Source organism: Triticum urartu, chromosome 3 (genome assembly GCF_003073215.2).
Source record: "Triticum urartu cultivar G1812 chromosome 3, Tu2.1, whole genome shotgun sequence".
Classification (NCBI taxonomy): Eukaryota; Viridiplantae; Streptophyta; class Magnoliopsida; order Poales; family Poaceae; genus Triticum; species Triticum urartu.
The window spans coordinates 369,877,832-369,901,478 of NC_053024.1; the positions used below are offsets into that span (position 1 = coordinate 369,877,832).

Here is a 23,647-nt window from a genome sequence, read left to right on the forward strand (position 1 = left end):
GATCTTTCTTGCAATGGGAGAAGTGCTTAGCTTTGGGTTCAATCTTGCGGTGTCCTTTCCCAGTGATAGTAGGGGCAGCAAGGCACGTATTGTATTGATGCCATCGAGGATAACAAGATGGGGTTTTCATCATGTTGCATGAGTTTATCCCTCTACATCATGTCATCTTGCTTAAAGCGTTACTCTATTCTCTTGAACTTAATACTCTAGATGCATGCTGGATAGTTGTCGATGTGTGGAGTAATAGTAGTAGATGCAGGCAGGAGTCGGTCTACTTGTCTTGGACGTGATGCCTATATACATGATCATACCTAGATATTCTCATAACTATGCTCAATTCTATCAATTGCTCAACAGTAATTTGGTCACCCACCGTAAAATACTTATGCTCTTGAGAGAAGCCACTAGTGAAACCTATGGACCCCGGGTCTATCTTCATCATATTAGTCTTCCATTACTTAGTTATTTTCATTACCTTTTATTTTACTTTGCATCTTTATCATAAAAATACCAAAAATATTATCTTATCATATCTATCAGATCTCACTCTCATAAGTGACCGTGTAGGGATTGACAACCCCTTATCGCATTGGTTGCGAGGATTTATTTGTTTTGTGTAGGTGCGAGGGACTCGCGCGTAGCCTCCTACTGGATTGATACCTTGGTTCTCGAAAATTGAGGGAAATACTTACGCTACTTTACTGCACCACCCTTTCCTCTTCAAGGGAAAACTAACGCAAGTGCTCAAGAGGTAGCAAGAAGGATTTCTGGTGCCGTTGCCGGGGAGGTCTACACAAAAGTCAACATACCAAGTACCCATCACAAACCCTTATCTCCCGCATTACATTATTTGCCATTTGCCTCTCGTTTTCCTCTCCCCCACTTCACCCTTGCCATTTTATTCACCCTCTCTCTCTCTCTAACCTCCCTCTCTTTTCCGTTCGCCTCTTTTCCGTTTGCTTGTCGTTATGGCTAGTCCCTTTTCTTATCCGTTGTCTCCCGAGAATGAAGTTCTAAATTTTAAGCAAAGGGAGGGAGAAAATCTAAAAGACGCTTGGTATAGAATTTGCAATGCTCAAAATAGATCTACCAGGAAGCAATCTACTTCCGTTCTTCTTCGCAATTTTTATGTAGGTGCTATTCCTTGGCACAGATATGTCCTTGATACCATTACCGGGGGAACTTCTTGGGTAGCCACACTTTTGATTCCTATAATTCTATGATAGATTTATTTGGCTCACCTCCTCTTTTGGTTAATGCAACTATGTTAACTTTGGAGCATGTAATGCAAAAACTTGAAATTATTGAAAATAAAGTTGCTACCATTGAGTTAATTGAAAATTTCGATAAAAATATCCACAACCAAATTACCCAATATGGATCCAAAGTAGGAGTAACTTTGAAAAATATTAATGAGAAGGAACCTATAATTAATGAAAGAATAAATCATGATTCCACTAGAATCGATAAACTTGAGGGCATTATTACCAACTTGGGAACCATTTTTTCTTCCGTAAAGAATACTCCAAGTCTTCCCACTAAAATTTCCAAGGTTATGTATGTTCCTAAAAATAAGGGTTAGTCTTCTAGTAAGGAAAGTGCGGATCTCAAATCTATAAGTATTCATCCCAATCTTTTTTCTATCATTAAGGAACCATTTGTTTCAAATGAATTTTTCGATCTTGTGCCTAAAAGTTTGATAATCAATAAAAATAAAGAAATTCCTAAGGATGGTAGATGCCTCATTGAAGGATTGCCTACCAAAGAAGGCAATACCTAGATCTATCCTTGCCTTTTATGCCTAGCTAGGGGCGTTAAACGATAGCGCTTGTTGGGAGGCAACCCAATTTTATTTTTATTCCTTGATTTTTTCTCCTGTTTAGTAATAAATAATTTATCTAGCCTCTGTTTTGGTCGTGTTTTTTGTGTTTAATTAGTGTTTGTGCCAAGTAGAACCGTTGGGAAGACTTGGGAAAGTCTTGTTAATCTTGCTGTAAAAAAACAGAAACTTTAGCGCTCACGAGAACTGCTGCCATTTTTATTTGGAAAGTGATATTTAGTTAATTCTTTTTTCAGATGATTAATAGATACATTCCTCACGTCCATCAGTTTATTTTAGAATTTTTGGGGTTCCAGATCTTGCGCTAGCTACAGATTACTACAGACTGTTCTGTTTTTGACAGATTCTGTTTTTCGTGTGTTGTTTGCTTATTTTGATGAATCTATGGCTAGTAAAATAGTTTATAAACCATAGAGAAGTTGGAATACAGTAGTTTTAACACCAATATAAATAAAAAATGAGTTCATTACAGTACCTTGAATTGGTGTTTTGTTTTCTTTCGCTAACGGAGCTCACGAGATTTTCTATTTTGAGTTTTGTGTTGTGAAGTTTTCAAGTTTTGGGTTAAGTTTTGATGGATTATGGAACAAGGAGTGACAAGAGCCTAAGCTTGGGGATGCTCATGGGACCCCAAGTTAAAATTCAAGGACACCCAAAAGTCTAAGCTTGGGGATGCCCCGGAAGGCATCCCCTCTTTCGTCTTCGTCTACCGGTATCTTTACTTGGAGCTATATTTTTATTCACCAATGATATGTGTTTTGCTTGGAGCGTCTTGTATGATTTGAGTCTTTGCTTTTTAGTTTACCACAATCATCCTTGCTGTACACACCTTTTGAGACAGACTCACATGATTTGAAATTTATTAGAATACTCTATGTGCTTCACTTATATCTTTTGAGCCATATAGTTTTTGCTCTAGTGCTTCACTTATACCTTTTAGAGAATGGTGGTGGTTTTATTTTATAGAAATAATTGATCTCCCATGCTTCACTTATATTATTTTGAGAGTCCTTTAGAACAACATGGAAATTTTCTTTTAGGAATAATATAAAAACTTTCATAGAATTGCATTGAATACTATGAGAAGTTTGATACTTGATAATTGTTTTGAGATATGGAGATGGTGATATTAGAGTCATGCTAGTTGAGTAGTTGTGAATTTTAGAAATACTTGTGTTGAAGTTTGTGATTCCCGTAGCATGCACGTATGGTGAACCGTTATGTGATGAAGTCGGAGCATGATTTATTTATTGATTGTCTTCCTTATGAGTGGCGGTCGGGGACGAGCGATGGTCTTTTCCTACCAATCTATCCCCCTAGGAGCATGCATGTAATAATTTGTTTCGATAACTACTAGATTTTTGCAATAAGTATGTGAGTTCTTTATGACTAATGTTGAGTCCATGGATTATACGCACTCTCATCCTTCCACCATTGCTAGCCTCTCTAGTATCGTGCAACTTTCACCGGTACCATAACCCCACCATATGCCTTCCACAAAACAGACACCGTACCTACCTATCATGGCATTTCCATAGCCATTCCGAGATATATTGCCATGCAACTTTCCACTGTTCTGTTATTATGACATGCTTCATCATTGTCATTATTGCTTGCATGATCATGTAGTTGACATCGTATTTGTGGCAAAGCCACCGTTCATAATTCTTCATACATGTCATACATGTCACTCATGCATCATTGCACATCCCGGTACACCGCCGGAGGCATTCACATAGAGTCATATTTTGTTCTAAGTATTGAGTTGTAATTCTTGAGTTGTAAGTAAATTAAATAAAGTGTGATGATCATCATTATTAGAGCATTGTCCCAAGTGAGGAAAGGATGATGGAGACTATGATTCCCCCACAAGTCGGGATGAGACTCCGGACGAAAAAAAGAGAAAGGCATAAAAAAGGAGAAGGCCCAAAAAATAAGAGAAAAAGAGAGAAGGGACAATCCTACTATCCTTTTTCCACACTTGTGCTTCAAAGTAGCACCATGATCTTCATGATAGAGAGTCTCCTATGATATCACTTTCATATACTAGTGGGAATTTTTCATTATAGAACTTGGCTTGTATATTCCAATGATGGGCTTCCTCAAAATGCCCTATGTCTTCGTGAGCAAGCAAGTTGGATGCACACCCACTTAGTTTCTTTTGTTGAGCTTTCGTATACTTATAACTCTAGTGCATCCATTGCATGGAAATCCCTACTCACTGACATTGATATCATCTATTGATGGGCATCTCCATAGCCCGTTGATATGCCTAGTTGATGTGAGACTATCTTCTCCTTTTTGTCTTCTCCACAACCACCATTCTATTCCACATATAGTGCTATGTCCATGGCTCACGCTCATATATTGCGGGAAGATTGAAAAAGTTTGAGAACATCAAAAGTATGAAACAATTGCTTGGCTTGTCATCGGGGTTGTGCATGATTTAAATATTTTGTGTGGTGAAGATAGAGCATAGCCAGACTATATGATTTTGTAGGGATAACTTTCTTTGGCCATGTTATTTTGAGAAGACATGGTTGCTTAGTTAGTATAGTTGAAGTATTATTATTTTTATGTCAATATTAAACTTTTGTCTTGAATCTTTCGGATCTGAACATTCATGCCACAATAAAGAAAAATTACACTGAGAAATATGTTAGAAAGCATTCCACATCAATTTTTTTTTATCATTTACCTACTCGAGGACGAGCTGGAATTAAGCTTGGGGATGCTTGATACATCTCCAACGTATCTATAATTTTTTATTGCTCCATGCTATTATATTATCTATTTTGGATGTTAATGGGCTTTATTTTACACTTTTATATCATTTTTGGGACTAACCTACTAATCAGAGGCCCAGCCCAAATTGTTGTTTTTTTGCCTATTTTAGAGTTTCGCCGAAAAGGAATATCAAACGGAGTCCAAGCGTAGTGAAACCTCCAGGAACATGCTTTTCTCAACAAACGTGATCCAGGAGACTTGGAGTGGGCGTCAAGAAACAATGTAGGAGGCCACGAGGCAGGGGGGCGCATACCCCCTGGGCGCGCCCTCCACCCTTGTGGGCCCCTTGTTGCTCCACCGACGTACTTCTTCCTCCTCTATATATCCACGTACCCCCCAAACATCCAGGAGCACCATGAAAACCTAATTCCACCGCCGCAACCTTCTGTACCCAAGAGATCCCATCTTGGGGCCTTTTCTGGAGCTCCGCCGGAGGGGGCATTGATCACGGAGGGCCTCTACATCAACTCCATGGCCTCTCCGGTGATGTGTGAGTAGTTTACTTCAAACCTATGGGTCCATAGTTATTAGCTAGATGGCTTCTTCTCTCTCTTTGGATCTCAATACAAAGTTCTCGTCGATCTTCTTGGAGATCTATTCGATGTAATCTTCTTTTGCGGTGTGTTTGTCAAGATCCGATGAATTGTGGGTTTATGATCAAGTTTATCTATGAACAATATTTGAATCTCCTATGAATTCTTTTATGTATGATTGGTTTATCTTTGCAAGTCTCTTCAAATTGTCAGTTTGGTTTGGCCTACTAAATTGATCTTTCTTGCAATGGGAGAAGTGCTTAGCTTTGGGTTCAATTTTGTGGTGTCCTTTCCCAGTGACAGCAGGGGCAGCAAGGCACGTATTGTATTGTTGCCATCGAGGATAAAAAGATGGGGTTTATATCATATTGCATGAGTTTATCCCTCTACATCATGTCATCTTACTTAAAGCATTACTCTGTTCTTATGAACTTAATACTCTAGATGCATGCTGGATAGCGGTCGATGTGTGGAGTAATAGTAGTAGATGCAGAATCGTTTCCGTCTACTTGTCACGGACGTGATGCCTATATACATGATCATACCTAGATATTCTCATAACTATGCTCAATTCTATCAATTGCTCGACAGTAGTTCGTTTACCCACCGTAATACTTATGCTCTTGAGAGAAGCCACTAGTGAAACCTATGGCCCCCAGGTCTATCTTCCAACACTTAGCTATTTCTATTGCCGTTTATTTTACTCTGCATCTTTATTTCTCTTTATCATAAAAATACCAAAAATATTATGTTATCATATCTATCAGATCTCACTCTCGTAAGTGATCATGAAGGGATTGACAACCCCTTTATCGCGTTGGTTGTGAGGTTCTTATTTGTTTTTGTAGGTGCGTGGGACTCGAGCGTGATCTCCTACTGGATTGATACCTTGGTTCTCAAAAACTAAGGGAAATACTTACGCCACTTTACTGCATCACCCTTTCCTCTTCAAGGGAAAACCAACGCAGTGCTCAAGAGGTAGCATGGGGTGACACGGTCAGTCGGAGACGAGGTCGACGTGACCCTGCTCGACGCTCTCATCCTCGCTGTCGCTGCCCTCCTCATCGCTCTCGCTTGAAGAGGATCTTCATCGTTGCAGGAGCTCTTCACGCAGCACTTCAGGCGAGTTCCGAAATATTCAAAGACCTTGATGGAGAGCAGGTTGTGGATGCGAGTGAACGTCTTCCATCCGCGGCGGAGGTACATGACGTGAGGAGCGGGGAAGTTGAAGTCGACCCGCGTTCCGCTGCTCCCGCAACCCTTCATGTGCAACTAGAGGGTCTGGGGTGGATCGAGCTCCATCTCCCGAGCGAATGCAGCAGGGAGACGGAGGCGGCGACGCGGTCTTTTAGAGCACGGCGGTCTAAAAGATTTTCTTTCGCTAACTGAGCTCACGAGATTTTCTACTTTAAGTTTTGTGTTGTGAAGTTTTCAAGTTTTGGGTAAAGATTTGATGGATTATGGAACAAGGAGTGGCAAGATCCTAAGCTTGGGGATGCCCATGGCACCCCCAAGATAATCTAAGGACACCTAGAATCCAAACCTTGGGGATGCCCCGGAAGGCATCTCCTCTTTCGTCTACTTCTATCGGTAACTTTACTTGGAGCTATATTTTTATTCACCACATGATATGTGGTTTGCTTGGAGCGTCTTGTATGATTTGAGTCTTTGATTTTTAGTTTACCACAATCATCTTTGCTGTACACACCTTTTGAGAGAGACACACATGATTTGGAAATTATTATAATACTCTATGTGCTTCACTTATATCTTTTGAGTTATATAGTTTTGCTCTAGTACTTCACTTATCACTACAAGGAATATGTCAACTTATGACCTTCTGTCAGTGACCCTCGAAGAATTGGTCATAAATTTATGACCATTTTAGACCAATTGGTCAAAAGCTGTTCAGGGGGCTCCAAACCCTAAACCATTGCGACCATTTTGGTCAGAAAGGTCGTAATTTCCTTACACGAAATGGTCACAAAGCAAACAGTGCTAGTCCGCTGCCTTATTTCTAGTTGTTAATGACCAATATAGATGGTCATAGCCTTGTAGATTGTGGTGGGTTGTGATGACTAGGCGCCATCTCATCAGTTTTGCCTATGTGTCATGTCCATGTGGCAGTTTTTGCCCTAGGTTGTGAAGCAACCTATATTTCTATCATTCCCAAAATTCCCAAAAAAACCTCATATATTCTTTGGGGCATATCTTCATCAAATATGTAAAAATCCTTCCTTGCCTAGTTCAAAACTAATTCAACAATATTCATTTTCCTATTCTGTTCACAACAACACTTTATGAAGGAAGTGCTATTTATATATTGTTGATTGCCCTTGGAATTTGTGGGCACTCTTTCCTATCCAAATCATTACCGCATGACAAAATTCAGCTCCATTGGCCTAGCAAATCTTCTTCGGCAAATTTCCAAAGTTTTTGTCCACCTAGAAGCATTGTGAAGGAAGTACCTTTTTTATATCTCTAAATGACATGAAATTTACACGGTTCCTTCATATGCCCAAATTGCAGCTCAGTCAAATCATCTATGTGAGCCCAGGTTCAATTTATATTTTATGGCCAAATTGGCACGTTGCAAAGCAAGTGTTATATAGACCCCTCCTATTACCCTCAAACTTTTCGGACACTCTTCCATACCCAAATCATTGCCACATGATAATATTCAGCTCAATTTTCCTACTAAATCTTTCTCGGGAAATTTCTAAAGTTTCTACCTCGAGAGAAGCTTTGTGAAGTAAGTACTAGCTAGGCTTACCCAAATGATCTGAAAATTTACCAGAGCATGACCATACCTAAGTAACTTATCTACACCAATTTTGAGCTCATTTCATTCATCCAATCTCTCTCACTAGTTTTCCCAAGTTTCTGTCCATAGAAGAGCATTGTGAAGGAAGTACTACTTTGGCATGTCCAAATGGTATCAATTTTCTAAAATGCTTTTCTATGCCCAAATAACCATCCTCCACAAAATTTGAGCTCACTCCATTCATTATTTTGAGCCCAGCTTCAACATTCATATTTTTGTCCAGCGTGGTACTTTGCAAAGCAAGTACCACCTAGGATCCTCCTTTTGAGCTCAAAATTTGTGAAGACATTCTCCTTAGTAGATGATCATCCTCAGCCAAAACTCACGCCCATTGGCCATGTGCATTTCCTGTACCGCTAATCAAACACTTGGCTGCTAATTCATGTTTGAGCACCGATTGGTCTCCTCGTGAGAATCTTATGTTGTAATTTTCTTCCTAGAACCAACCAGGGGAGTGCCCAACCCACTAGACATGCCTAGGCCGCTCAGAACACATGGCAACATTACGGTCACGCGGTGACCACGCGATGGGCATGCGAGTTTACGCGCTCTAGAGTTGGGGCCCTCGGCCACCGCCCAAACCTCGACGTATCACCACCAAACCATGTATTTATGATTAAATAGGTCCTTATGTAACTAGAAATGATTTTTGGAAAAAATAAATAGCAAACTATGACGCAGCTGCAGTTCAAATTTCACCCGCTTCCAACTGAATCGACGGAAATTTGTCTTTTTCACGAGAGGTGGATCAAAAACTTTTACACCCAACCATTTTGTCCATTGTGCATTAAATATGGCCTAGTATTTTATAAAAATGATTTGGTCCAATTTTGCTACAATTATTTGGTAGTTCCTTCACAAAAAAACCTCCTTTCGGGCACTCGGAAAATGGAAAATAGTTTTTTCGTCCAACGAAAATGAAAACTTCCTTAGGAAACATTGTTTGCCATTCCAATATGTACCCTTGTGCACAATAGGAGATCATTTGAACAAACTATGCCATGAATGTGGGCATAGGATTGATCATTTGGCTTGAAAGCCATTGATCTCCACACATGATAGCTCGTTTCTGAGAACACTTTTTTAAAGTAATTGTCGTATTACAAGTTTGCTATTTTTCCTAGTAACTTGGTCATACATAATGATACAATGCGAAGGTTTTCCAATTTTTTGATTTTTTTTAAATTTTTTATGCCCGTTTCAAAATGCGGTCAAAATGGAGGGAATGACCGTTCCTAGCTAGTGGTTGAATCTTGGAATTTTTTTGGTATTTCTCTGATTAAATAGATACTTATGTACCTATAAATGATTTTTGGAAAAAATAAGGAGCAAACTACAAGGCAGCTACAGTTCAAATTTGACCCACTTCCAACTGAATCGGCGGAAGTTTGTCTTTTTCACCAGAGGTGGATCAAAACTTTTGACACCCAACCATTTGGTCAATTGTGCATTAAATATGTCCTAGTATTTTATAAAATTGATTTGGTCCAAATTTTCAACAATTATTTGGGAGGTCCTTCACAAAAAACCCTCCTTTTGGGCACTCGAAAAATGAAGAATGTTTTTTTCGTCCAAAGAAAATGAAAACTTCCTTAGGAAACATTGTTTGCCATTCCAATATGCACCCTTGTGCACAATATGAGAGCGTTTGAACAAACTATGCAATGAATGTGGCCATAAGATTGATCATTTGGCTTGAAAGCCATTGATCTCCACACATGATAGCTCATTTCTAAGAACACTTTTTTAAAATAATTACCGTATTACAAGTTTATTATTTTTCCTGGAAACTTGGTCACATATAATGACACAATGCGAAGGTTTTCCAATTTTTTGATTTTTTTTGAATTTTTTATGCCCGTTTCAAAATGCGGTCAAAACGGCGGGCTTGACCGTTCCTAGCTAGTGGTTGAATCTTGGAAAACTTTTGATGTTTCTCTGATTAAATAGATACTTATGTACCTAGAAATAATTTTTGGAAAAAATAAATAGCAAACTATGAGGCAGCTGCAGTTCAAATTTGACCCGCTTCGAGCTGAATCGGCGGGAATTTGTCTTTTTCACCAGAGGTGGATCAAAACTTTTGGCACCCAACCATTTTGTCAATTGTGCATTAAATATGGTCTAGTATTTTATAAAAATGATTTGGTACAATTTTGCAACAAATATATGGTAGGTCCTTCACAAAAAAACCTCATTTCGGGCACTCGAAAAATGGAAAATGAATTTTCCGTGCAAAGAAAATGAAAACTCCCTTTGGCAACATTGTTTGGAATTCCAAGATGCACCCTTGTGCACAATATGAGATCATTTGAACAAACTATGCCATGAATGTGACCATGAGATTGAGCGTTTGGGTTGAAATCCATGAATCTTCACACATGATAGCTCATTTCTAAGAACACTTTTTTAAAATAATTACCGCATTACAAGTTTATTATTTTTTCTGGAAACTTGGTCACATATAATGACACAATGCGAAGGTTTTCTAATTTTTTGATTTTTTTTGAATTTTTTATGCCCGTTTCAAAATGCGGTCAAAACGGCGGGCTTGACCGTACCTAGCTAGTGGTTGAATCTTGGAAAACTTTTGATGTTTCTCTGATTAAATAGATACTTATGTACCTAGAAATGATTTTTGGAAAAAATAAATAGCAAACTATGAGGCAACTGTAGTTCAAATTTGACCCGCTTCTAGCTGAATCGGCGGAAATTTGTCTTTTTCACGAGAGGTGGATTAAAAATTTTGACACCCAACCATTTGGTTATTTGTATATTAAATATGGTCTAGTATTTTAGAAAAATGATTTGATACAATTTTGCAACAAATATTTGGTATGTTCTTCACAAAAAAACTCATTTTGAGCACTCGAGAAATGGAAAATGAATATTTCATGCAACGAAAATGAAAAATTTCTTAGGCAACATTGTTTTCCATTCAAGATACAATCTTGTGCATAATGTGAGACCATTTTTTGATTTTTTTTCATGTGTAAAAGTAGAAGAAAAACAAAAGAAAAACACAATTATATGTGCTCTATTCTCATTGGTGGGTTTAGTTGTCACACGGATCGATGACATGGCGCCCATCCATCCGTCCAACTCTCCACCTCTCCATCCAGCCATCCATCCGCAGCCCAAACCCTAACCCGCACCCACACTCCTCCTCCCTCAGCTCCTCACCGCCGCCACCTCCTCCCAGATCCCCCTGTCCCCGACCCAGACCTCCCTCTCTCTGCCATCCCAACCCCGCCGCCGGCCTACCCCAACCCCGCCGCCGCCGACCTCCTCATCACCCCCAGCACCGGCCATCCTTCCTTCCACCACCCCTCCTGTCCGAGTCGCCCCCTCGCGAACAAATCTCGCGAGCCAATTCCCCTCCCCTTCCCATACCCCCACGCGCGTGATCCAGGCGGAGATGGACGCCGCCGCCACCGTCGCCCCCCATCCCCATCGTTGATGGCCACCACCTCCTCTCCTCGAGGCCCAGTTCGAGCAGCAAGGCAGATTGGTAACCTTGGCCACACTGATCTGGCGGACACAGCCTCGATCCGGAGGGAGGGATTTGGCAGCCATGGTGATGGGGGTCGCCTCCCTCCCCCCTCCCCTCGTCAGAGCTCAAATCGCGGGGCCATTTGGGCCCGAGATCAGCCCCCCTTCCATCGGCTCAATAAACCCGCAGAAAGGAAGTCCCGGAATCTGCCGGAGCTCGCAATTCCCCAACACAGCACAGGTCAGTCTCCTCCTCCCCTCCCTCGCGCAGATCTCTCCCGCCTCCGCCCTGGGGCTGGATCCTTCCTGGTCCTTCTCGGCCCTCTCTCTCCCGAACCCCGCGCCCCGTTCGCGGCCGGGTTTCTAGATCTAAGAGCCGCGCTGTCCGTCCTCCACCGTGATCTGATTTCTTGAACTCTGATCTACTAGCTCGAAGCGGAGGAAGCAAGGATGCCAAAGGCCGCGGGGGATGCCAAGCTCCTGGTCCAGTCCCTCACCAAGGCCTACGCCTCCACGCCCACGAATCTCAAGGTAAATTTCGTTCTCTTTCCCTGGTAGTATTTTCTTTCCTCTGCCGCTGTCGACTGCCGGGTTACTGATGTGCTTCTCCTGCTCCGCATATCATTGACCTGTACGTGGTTTTCGCGGTCGGCACTGCCCTGGTTCAGGTAAAATTTGACACTTTGACGAGGGATACAGAAGCTAGCACTGATTTGGGATGGAGAAGTGTTGGTCTAGTGTAGCATAATGGTCTTGTAGGAAGATAAATTATGCTGTTCGGAACCATACCTGGTGATCTCCTAGAGCTATCTACTGATTCAATCGAGGGCAGATATCTTGTCTGTTTGTTTTACCACATTTCCGACTATTGGTTTGTTGAGTAGGAGTACGCTATCGGGTTGCAAAAATCCGATGCGCCTAGTAGTGCATAAGAAGGTCCGATACGAGTTATCCAGCCAGATTCTTAGGTTTGAGCACTTGTTTTTACTGGCTGACCGTTAGCCAGATTCTCTAGCCAGCAGGTTCTCTCTGAGCACTTCATTTTTTCTGGCTGAGGATTAGCCTTGTGTTCAACTCAAAAGTCAAAAATGGCCCGACAGTTGCTTCTTCTGCATATGCTTGCAACCACAGGCGCAAAAAGGACCATATACATACCTGTCTCTCTAAAAAGAGTAACAAGCATACTAATGCTTTAAAGGCCAAAAAGAAATCAGTTAGCATGTATGTATCAGTATATACAGCTTTTGTACACTTGTCGTTTGCATATTTAGTTCTGTTTGATTTAGTTCTGTTCTATACTATTGATAACTATCCTGTCAATACATGCTTGTTCTATAACTTGTTGTCTCGATTGTTCAAATGATAATTACATTGTGTTCGATTGATGTCCTGCTAGCTGCTACTACTAATTTTTACTGCCATGATGTTGATACTTCTTAGAATATGTTCAGTGCCTTAATTCTAGTAGTATTTGTTATCGAAAACATGATTGTATTGTGAGCCATCAAGCTCTTGGAGTCTTCTTAGAGCTTGCTGGTATTTACCTTTTTCCACCAATATAATATTTGCTACTATTTACTCCTCATGGTTGCTACTGTTATCCATGCCCTCATGCTTCAGGATCGACTCCTAGCTGCTTGTGTATCTATTTATTATTCTGTTAATTATTCTTTTCCTAGCTGTTCTCTGTTGGAAGGTATTGCTTTCATTTTGAATTGGCAGCCATGATAACGATCATTTTCATTCTTCTACAGGAGCTCTAGGTTGAAGAAGTTAAAAGAAGGGAACACTTCATCTTTGATATGGAAGGTAAATGCCATTTCAGAATCACTGCTATAATTTTCATTTTTCAAGAAGAATTGGTTGATCTGCATGGAAAATGTATGATGATTAGGAATATGATCATGTCTCCTGTAGAATTGGATTTCTCTGGCCATTCCGTAAACTAAATTTGGTTTAGTTAAAAAACTGCACTACCTGACAGTTTTGGGCAGCGAGCTTCTAACTGAAAAATGAGTTTGTTATGCTCATTATTTCAAGTTGGCCTCTACATATGAGTTGTAAAGCATGCTCTAAGGTTTCCGTAGAGTACTCGTTTGTTTCGTTTGGATGTATGGTTTGAGAGCAGCCGTCTATTTAGTTTGCTGTCCAGAAATATAGTACAGTTTAATGTCGGTGGTGGTCTTGTCTTAGATAGATTCTGTAGTGTATTAATCTCACTAGGTAGAGTGGCCTACTTGCACACTTTTATTGACTCGTTGGTTACTGATTACTTTCGAGCGAGTAGCACATGTCTCAAGCAACTGTAGTATTCCTTTCCCTGAATTGCTCCCTTGTTTTGCTGTGGCCGTATGCTCCATGGTCAATGATGCATGCTGTATACATATTAAAACCAAAATTGGAGTTGTTTTAGTTGTGCATATTAGAACTGAATTATGCTCTGTTTTGTTGTAGTTGTATGCTCTTATTGCTAAATTGTTTAGTGGGTTGTTCAAACTAAACTCGTCCAGTCAGCTTGCTATGATGTATTGTATATTACTGTACTTCAGACGTCTTGTAGAATTTGGTGTGGCAATACATCTGAAGTACAGTAATATACAATACATCATAGTACAGTAATATACAATATCTTGCTATGAAAGATTGTAGAATTCTTTTAGTTGCTGCTTCTCATGTATACATCAGTTGTTGTGATTACATCTTCACTACATTATAGACATCTGCATTTCTGTGAAATTTTGTTAAATATATATTTTCTAGATTGTCTATACACTAAACCTGGAGGTTTGAATATCTACTCCAGGAATGAAGATGGTACTCTAATGCCTTTGTGTTCACCCTTTTACAGGAGCTCCAGGCCTAGGAAATTTCAAGTTCGAAGCGGCGTGTAGCCCTAGCAGCAAAGATTTGTTCTGTTTGACTGTGATAAACTGTAAATATTATAGTACTGTAATAGTAGGCATATCTGGGTTGTAATAGACTATGCACAAATTGTAATAGACTTTGTACAGTAGCTCCAGGCCTAAGAAATTCTACATTTTTTCTGTTCTATTTAAAATATGGATTATTTGTGTGATTTGAAGACGTGTGAAATGGAAACCTGATTAGTGGGCCCATTTGTGAAAATAATCTAAACAATGCTCACATTTTTGACATGTGGGACCAATATAGGAGATTATGACAAGTGGGACCCATTTGACTTGTGGGACCAGATTGAAAAATATATATTGAAAAACTAAAAAGGCCATGGCCCAAAATATAAAAAAGGCCAAATTGTTGGGCCAGGCCCATGTAGCTAGACAAAATTCATAGAAAAAATATACAGTAAAAAGGCCGAATTGTTGGGCTAAGCCCATGTAGAAAACCGAATTGGACCGGGCTGAATCTTGTGCCACATCAGCTTGCCACGCTGGGTGCCTACGTGGCTTGGGGAGGTTGCTAGTGACCAAAACGCCACAGTAGACATATTTTTGTCATAAACGTCTACGACCTTCTCACAGAGAAGGTCGCTATAGTCAGTTTACGACCGCCAGCTTTTGACCTTCTGTTTTTGGTCACAAAAAGGTCGTAAATGGAAATTTGTGACCTTTCGGTGACCAATAGTCAAGGTCACAAGTTGACATATTTCTTGTAGTGTATATCTTTCAGAGCATGGTGGTGGACTTGTTTTATAGAAACTATTGATTTCTCATGCTTCACTTAGATTATTTTGAGTCTTAAATAGCATGGTAATTTGCTTAAATAATCCTAATATGCTAGGTATACAAGATTAATAATAAAATTCTCTTATGAGTGTGTTGAATACTATGAGAAGTTTGATACTTGATAATTGTTTTGAGATATGGAGATGGTGATATTAGAGTCATGCTAGTTGAGTAGTTGTGAATTTGAGAAATATTTGTGTTAACGTTTGGGATTCCCGTAGCATGCACGTATGGTGAACCGTTATGTGATGAAGTCGGAGCATGATTTATTTATTGATTGTCTTCCTTATGAGTGGCGGTCGGGGACGAGCGATGGTCTTTTCCTACCAATCTATCCCCCTAGGAGCATGCGCGTAATACTTTTCTTTGATAACTTGTAGATTTTTGCAATAAGTATATGAGTTCTTTATGACTAACGTTGAGTCCATGGATCGTACGCACTCTCACCCTTCCACCATTGCTAGCCTCTCTAATACCGCACACCTTTCGCCGGTATCATACACCCACCATATACCTTCCTCAAAACAGCCACCATACCTACCTATCATGGCATTTCCATAGCCATTCCGAGATATATTTCCATGCAACTTTCCACCGTTCTGTTTACTATGACACGCTCCATCATTGTCATATTGCTTTGCATGATCATGTAGTTGACATTGTATTTGTGGCAAAGCCACCATTCATAATTCTTTCATACATGTCACTCTTGATTCGTTGCATATCCCAGTACACCACCAGAGGCATTCACATAGAGTCATATTTTGTTCTAAGTATCGAGTTGTAAGTAAATAAAAGTGTGATGATCATCATTATTAGAGCATTGTCCCAAGTAAGGAAAGGATGATGGAGACTATGATTCCCCCACAAGTCGGGATGAGACTCCGGACGAAAAAAAAGAGGCCATAAAAAAGGAAAAGGCCCAAATAAAAAATGATAGAAAAAGAGAGAAGGGACAATGCTACTATCCTTTTACCACACTTGTGCTTCAAAGTAGCACCATGATCTTCATGATAGAGAGTCTCCTTTCTAATCACTTTCATATACTAGTGGGAATTTTTCATTATAGAACTTGGCTTGCATATACCAATGATGGGCTTCCTCAAAATGCCCTAGGTCTTCGTGAGCAAGCAAGTTGGATGCACACCCACTTAGTTTATTTTTGAGCTTTCATATACTTATAGCTCTAGTGCATCTGTTGCATGGCAATCCCTACTCACTCACATTGATATCTATTGATGGGCATCTCCATAGCCCGTTGATACGCCTAGTTGATGTGAGACTATCTTCTCCCTTTTGTCTTCTCCTCAACCACCATTCTATTCCACATATAGTGCTATGTCCATGGCTCACGCTCATGTATTGCATGAAGATTGAAAAAGTTTGAGAATGTCAAAAGTATGAAACAATTGCTTGGCTTATCATCAGGTTTGTGCATGATTTAAATACTTTGTGTGGTGAAGATAGAGCATAGCCAGACTATATGATTTTGTAGGGATAACTTGCTTTGGCCATGTTATTTTGAAGAGACATAATTGCTTAGTTAGTATGCTTGAAGTATTATTATTATTTCTATGTCAATATTAAACTTTTGTCTTGAATCTTTCAGATCGGAATATTCATACCACAATTAAGAAGAATTACATTGAAAATATGCCAAGTAGCATTCCACATCAAAAATTCTGTTTTTATCATTTACCTACTCGAGGATGAGCAGGAATTAAGCTTGGGGATGCTTGATACGTCTCCAACGTATCTATAATTTTTGATTACTCCATGCTATATTATCTTCTGTTTTGGACATTATTGGGCTTTATTATTCACTTTTATATTATTTTTGGGACTAACCTATTAACCGAAGGCCCAACCCAGAATTGCTGTTTTTTTGCCTATTTTAGGGTTTCGAAGAAAAGGAATATCAAACGGAGTCCAAATCGAATGAAACCTACGGGAACGTGATTTTTGGAACGAACAAGATCCAGGAGACTTGGACCCTACGTTAAGCAACCAATAGGGAGACCACGAGGTAGGGGGCGCGCCTACCCCCCAGGCGCGCCCTCCACCCTCGTGGGCCCCCTGTTGCTCCACCGACGTACTTCTTCCTCCTATATATACCTACGTACCTCCAAACGATCAGATACGGAGCAAAAACCCTAATTCCACCGCCGTAACTTTCTGTATCCACGAGATCCCCTCTTGGGGCCTGCTCTGGAGCTCCGCCGGAGGGGGCATCGATCACGGAGGGCTTCAACATCAACACCATAGCCTCTCCGATGAAGTGTGAGTAGTTTACCTCAGACCTTCGGGTCCATAGTTATTAGCTAGATGTCTTCTTCCCTCTTTTTGGACCTCAATACAAAGTTCTCCCCCTCTCTTGTGGAGATCTATTCGATGTAATCTTCTTTTGCGGTGTGTTTGTTGAGACCGAGGAATTGTGGGTTTATGATCAAGTTTATCTATGAACAATATTTGAATCTTCTCTGAATTCTTTTATGTATGATTGGTTATCTTTGCAAGTCTCTTTGAATTATCAGTTTGGTTTGGCCTACTAGATTGATCTTTCTTGCAATGGGAGAAGTGCTTAGCTTTGGGTTCAATCTTGCGATGTCCTTTCCCAGTGACAGTTGGGGCAGCAAGGCACGTATTGTATTGTTGCCATCGAGGATAACAAGATGGGGGTTTCATCATATTGCATGAGTTTATCCCTCTACATCATGTCATCTTGCTTAAAGCGTTACTCTGTTCTCTTGAACTTAATACTCTAGATGCATGCTGAATAGCGGTCGATGTGTGGAGTAATAGTAGTAGATGCAGGTAGGAGTCGGTCTACTTGTCTTGGACGTGATGCCTATATACATGATCAAACCTATATATTCTCATAACTATGCTCAATTCTGTCAATTGTTCAACAGTAATTTGTTGTCCCACCGTAAAATACTTATGCTCTTGAGAGAAGCCACTAGTCAAACCTATGGCCCCTGGGTCTATCTTCATCATATTAATCTTCCAGTACTTAGTTATTTTCATTGCCTTTTATTTTACTTTGCATCTTTATCATAAAAATACCAAAAATATTATCTTATCATATCTATCAGATCTCACTCTCATAAGTGACCGTGTAGGGATTGACAACCCCTTATCGCGTTGGTTGCGAGGATTTATTTGTTTTGTGTAGGTGCGAGGGACTCGCGCGTAGCCTCCTACTGGATTGATACCTTGGTTCTCAAAAACTGTGGGAAATACTTACGCTACTTTGCTGCACCACCCTTTCCTCTTCAAGGGAAAACCAATGCAAGTGCTCAAGAGGTAGCAGTCCACCATACCTACCTAGGGATTGAGCAAGATCACTCAAGTAATTTGTCATCGGTGCAAAAAGGCAATAAAAATTGCTTCTGAAAGTGTGAGATCATTTAGTGTAAGAGAAAATTGAGCGTTGCATGAACTTGTGATGATGAAGAATAAACGCGACAGACTGCATAATAAAGGTCGCTATCACAAGGGGCAATGTAACGTGATGCTCTTTTACACTAAGGGATTGAGCATACAAACAAATAAGAGTATGGCAACCTCTGCTTCCCTCTGCGAAGGGCCTATCTTTTACTTTTATGCAAAGAATCAAAGCTATTCTCTCTATTCCTTTTATTTTTCTCTTTTGGCAAGCATCATGTGGTGAGGAAAGATCTAGGCACATATGTCCAGTTGAATATGGGTGGCATGAGTTATTATTGTTGACATCACCCATGAGGTGAGTATGTTGGGAGGCAAAATCATAAGCCCCTATCTTTCTATGTGTCCGGTTGAAACGTTTTGCTCATGGGTATGTGGTGAGTGTTAGCAATCATAGAAGACTATATGATGGTTAAGTATGTGGACTTGCCTAAAGGCTCCGACACGTGAATCTTCCCGAAAATATGATGAATTGTAGTCGCAAACTTGACTGAGAACATAGTTCGTTGGTTTCTAATAGAGTGTTTGATTTATACTTCGATTGTGTGGTGAACTATTACTTACTCATGAGAACTATATGATAAAAGTCCTATGTTTAATTTTGTTGTTGTTATAATAATCAACATGATGCTTCTGTGTCCGTATTTTGTTTTAATCGACACCTCTCTCTCAAAGCATGTCGACATGTTTTCGATTAGGCTTTCGCTTGAGGAGAAGCGAGGTCTAAGCTTGGGGGAGTTGATACGTCCATTTTGCATCATGTTTTCTTGCTGTTATTTATAATGCTTTTATCCATAATAATGCTTTTTGGAGTAATTATAATGCCTTTTCTCTCATAATTTGCAAGGTATACACCAAGGGGGAGAATTCTGGCAGCTGGAAATCTGGACCTGGAAAAGCTACGTCAGGCCACCTATTCTGCACAACTCCAAACAAGCTGAAACTTCATAGGGAATTTTTATGGAATATACAAGAATTATTGGAGCTAATAACTACCAGAGGGGGCCACCAGGTGGGCACAACCCACCTGGGTGCACCAGGGCCCCCTGGCGCGCCCTAGGGGGTTGTGGCCTCCTCGGCCCACCTTCGGTGCCAATCTTCTGGTATATAAGTCCTTTTGACGTACAAAAAATAAGAGGAGGACTTTCAGGACAAAGCGCCGCGGCCTCAAAGTGGAACTTGGGCAGGAGCACTTTTGCCCTCCGGCGGACCGATTCCGCTGGGGGAACTTCCCTCCCTGAGGGGGAAATCATCGTCGTCATCATCACCAACAACTCTCCCATCTTGGGGAGGGCAATCTCCATCAACATCTTCAACAACGCCATCTCCTCTCAAACCCTAGTTCATCTCTTGTGTTCAATCTTGTTACCAGAACTATAGATTGGTACTTGTGGGTGATTAGTAGTGTTGATTACATCTTGTAGTTGATTACTATATGGTTTATTGGGTGGAAGATTATATTTTTAGATCCAATATGCTATTGAATACTATCGGTGTCAAAACCGGCGGATCTCGGGTAGGGGGTCCCGAACTGTGCGTCTAAGGCGGATGGTAATAGGAGGCAGGGGACACGATGTTTTACCCAGGTTCGGGCCCTCTTGATGGAGGTAAAACCCTATGTCCTGCTTGATTAATATTGATGATATGGGTAGTACAAGAGTAGATCTACCACGAGATCAGAGAGGCTAAACCCTAGAAGCTAGCCTCTGGTATGATTGTATGTTATTGTGTGTTGTCCTACGGACTAAAACCCTCCGGTTTATATAGACACCGGAGGGGGCTAGGGTTACACAGAGTCGGTTACAAGGAAGGAGATCTACATATCCGTATTGCCAAGCTTGCCTTCCACGCCAAGGAGAGTCCCATCCAGACATGGGACGAAGTCTTCAATCTTGTATCTTCATAGTCCAACAGTCCGGCCAAAGGATATAATCCGGCTGTCCGGAGACCCCCTAATCCAGGACTCCCTCAGTAGCCCCTGAACCAGGCTTTCAATGACGATGAGTCCGGCGCGCAGTATTGTCTTCGGCATTGCAAGGCGGGTTCCTCTTCCGAATACACCACGGAAGAATCTGAATACAAGGATAGTGTCCGACCCTGCAAAATAAGTTCCACATACCACCGTAGAGAGAATAATATTTCCACAAATCCAATTTGCTGGCTTGTTTTGGCAACACGACATTATGCCATGGCCCGGTGATTATTTGAACCGTTTCCTTTAACTAGCCTCGCACATAACGCGAGGCAGTTTTCTGACACGTCTTGTCAAAGCAGAGATCGTGTCCCCTTATCACGGGATTCTCATCAATACGGGCGTGGGTAACCCAACCGCGCCATCGATTATGGCGCTTGGGGGATAAGCGAGTTTTACCAGGCTAGTGGGGGCGCATAGTTTCAGCTGCCCATATAAAGGGATAAGGATTCATCTTTTCATCCACGCCTTCTTCCTCCTTTGCTCATCCATTTTCGCACACTCGAGCTCCAGCGCCCAAGTCCGCATTTCCCACCTCGACCTTCCCCAACCATGTCCGGAGCGGGAGGCAGGTGGATGGTCTCCTCCATCACGGAGGGACACATCAAGAAGCTGAGGAGAGCCGGATACCTTCCCAACGACATCGCACACCGGCTCGCAGATGAGGGGCAGCTCATCCCCACCCCCAGGCCCCATGAGAGGGTAGTGTTCCTTACCCATTTCCTCCGCGGACTGGGATTCCCTCTCCACCCATTCATCCGGGGGCTCATGTTCTACTACGGCCTGGATTTCCACGATCTGGCCCCGAACTTCATCCTCAACATCTCAGCGTTTATCGTCGTGTGCGAGGCCTTCCTCCGCATCAAGCCCCACTTCGGCTTATGGCTGAAGACCTTCAATGTCAAGCCGAAGGTAGTGAGCGGCCACCAGGCGGAGTGCGGAGGCGCCATGGTGGGCAAGATGCCCAACGTCACATGGCTCGAGGACTCCTTCATGGAGACCATAAAGGGGTGGCAATCGGGGTGCTTCTACATCACCAAGCCGCGTGACCCTAAATGGGCAGCGGCCCCCAAGTTCCGATCTGGCATCCCCACGCGGCTCACCTCCTGGCAAGAGAAGGGCCTGTCCTGGGGTAGTTCAGGAGAGCTGACCGGACTCCAAACATGTATTCAAAACATGATTAACAAGAAGCTCAAACTCGTCAACATAGTCCAGGTCATGCTCATCCGCCGGATCCTCCCGTGCCAACAACGGGCTTTCAACTTGTGGGAGTTTGACCCGGCCCAGCACCAAACTCTGAACAGGCTCGTTGACACAACTCACGAGGATGCCTGGAAGGTGCTATTCAAGGGTGCCGAGGTTCCCCCTCCCACTACCGAGGATCGCGGATTCTGCGCAAAGCGCCAAGCCAGCGCGGTAAGCTGTTTTACCTCTCACAGGATACTTGTTTTTCATAGTTTCACTCTATGCGGGATCTAAGCTTCCGTACCTTTGACAGGACTGGCAGGAGACGGCCGGACAGATCGACTGTCCGGCTCCTTTGCCCGAAGGCCCAGCAGAGGCTCTCCTGACGAAGATGCTGACTCCGGCTCCTTACAAGGTGCTGGAGAAGACCAAGAAGGCCAAGGGAACCTGAAAGAGTTCCCGACGCCAGGCGTCATCGGACCCATCGTCCGATAAAACTGCGACACACTCCTCCCCCGAATACGAGGAGGAAGAAGAAGATGCTCCCCCTTCAGTTGGGGGAGACAAGAAAAGGAAGGCCGCCCCAACCGGGGAGGCCGAAGGGTCCAAGAAGGGAAGGACTCTCCTTCCGGATAGTTCCACCACCACCGCCGAAGGCAAAGACGAGTGGCTGCTCAGGGCCAAGCCCCTGGCGAAGTCGTAAGTATTCAGATACCAGAGTAACTCATAGCATTCCTTTGTCGCACTGCTTCCCCTAACGCCAAATATGATTATGCAGGCCGCCACGAGCCCGTATCGATGTATCGTCGGACGGCTCCCTGGGCTCGTCGGATATGGATAGCGATCCACTTCCGACTGCCACCTCCCCTTGCCCTGCGGACGACGCCGAGGTATTGTCTCAAGAGGCACCGGGTCGAGGGGAGACAGTCCTAGAGGCGCCTCAAGGCGACCTTCCGGACTCCGGGAGCAGAGGGAACAAGGCCCCTGAGGGCTTCGAGTTCGGCCCTCAGCCGAACACCACACCGGAACCTCCAATGGTTTCGGACTCAGGCAGGCGGCCTCCTTCCAAGAGGGGCAAGATGCCTGTGCCGATGACCTCTGTCCATCCAGAGGCACCGGACAATCTGCTGGGAGCGCTTCGTAGCGGTTCCATCGACGAGGAGCACCGTACTATTATGAGTGCGATGGTCCAGAAGGTTCAGTCCGCCAAGAGCGGATTGACTGAAGCCTGTGCCAGCCTTCTAACAGGCTTTGAGGTAAGTGTTTAAAATATAGGAAAAATATTACTGCATAGACAGTAGCCCCTGATGCTCTGTTCGGTGTTCACAAACAAAAGCCAAACAGAGGATCAAACAATATCGCAGGAGTCTAATATAAGTATGTCAATATGCGTATGCAGGCTTCGCTGCTGGCATCTGCCGCACTGACTGCGGAGCTCGCCACACTGAAGCGGGACCTTAAAGGGTCCAAGGACGAGCTTGGCCTTGCCAAGAGGCAGCTCGAGGAGAACAAAGGTAAGTAGTACCTAGTCTATGAATATGTATAAAAAGAATGCGATTGCAAAATGACAGGATCATCATGAATTTGCCAGGGGCCACGACCGAAGTGGAGACCCTAAAGAAAGCGTTGTCCAAGGCCGAAGACAAAGCGGCCAAGGAGCGCACTGAGCGGGAAAGGCAAGAGGCTCAGGTGGGCGAGGTGCAGCAAGAGCTCCAGGCACTCGTGACGAAGCACGAGGAATTAGGGCTTGACTCGAAGACGCGAGAGTCTGAGCTTGCCGCGGCCCTCGAGAGCGCAAAGAGTGCCAAGGCCGAAGCCCAAAAGGCTCTCCAGGAGATTGACGCGATGAAGAAAATAGCGGCG

General features: G+C 42.5%; 1 protein-coding gene across 2 annotated transcripts; it reads left to right on the top strand.

Moving 5' to 3' along the window:
* The first annotated feature begins 11,134 nt into the window (after positions 1–11,134).
* LOC125548378 lies at positions 11,135–14,534 on the top strand. 2 transcript variants are annotated; one of them, XM_048711993.1, is made up of 4 exons: positions 11,139–11,717; positions 11,906–12,007; positions 13,231–13,285; positions 14,325–14,534. In XM_048711993.1, exons 1-3 carry the CDS (start codon positions 11,559–11,561, stop codon positions 13,237–13,239), a joined length of 270 nt encoding a protein of 89 aa, XP_048567950.1. In that variant the 5' UTR covers positions 11,139–11,558; the 3' UTR covers positions 13,240–13,285; positions 14,325–14,534. The 2 variants fall into 2 exon arrangements, with proteins under 2 accessions (XP_048567949.1, XP_048567950.1); XM_048711992.1 differs by lacking the exons at positions 13,231–13,285; positions 14,325–14,534 and adding an exon at positions 12,145–13,207 and having other exon boundaries at positions 11,135–11,717.
* Positions 14,535–23,647: the final 9,113 nt, after the last annotated feature.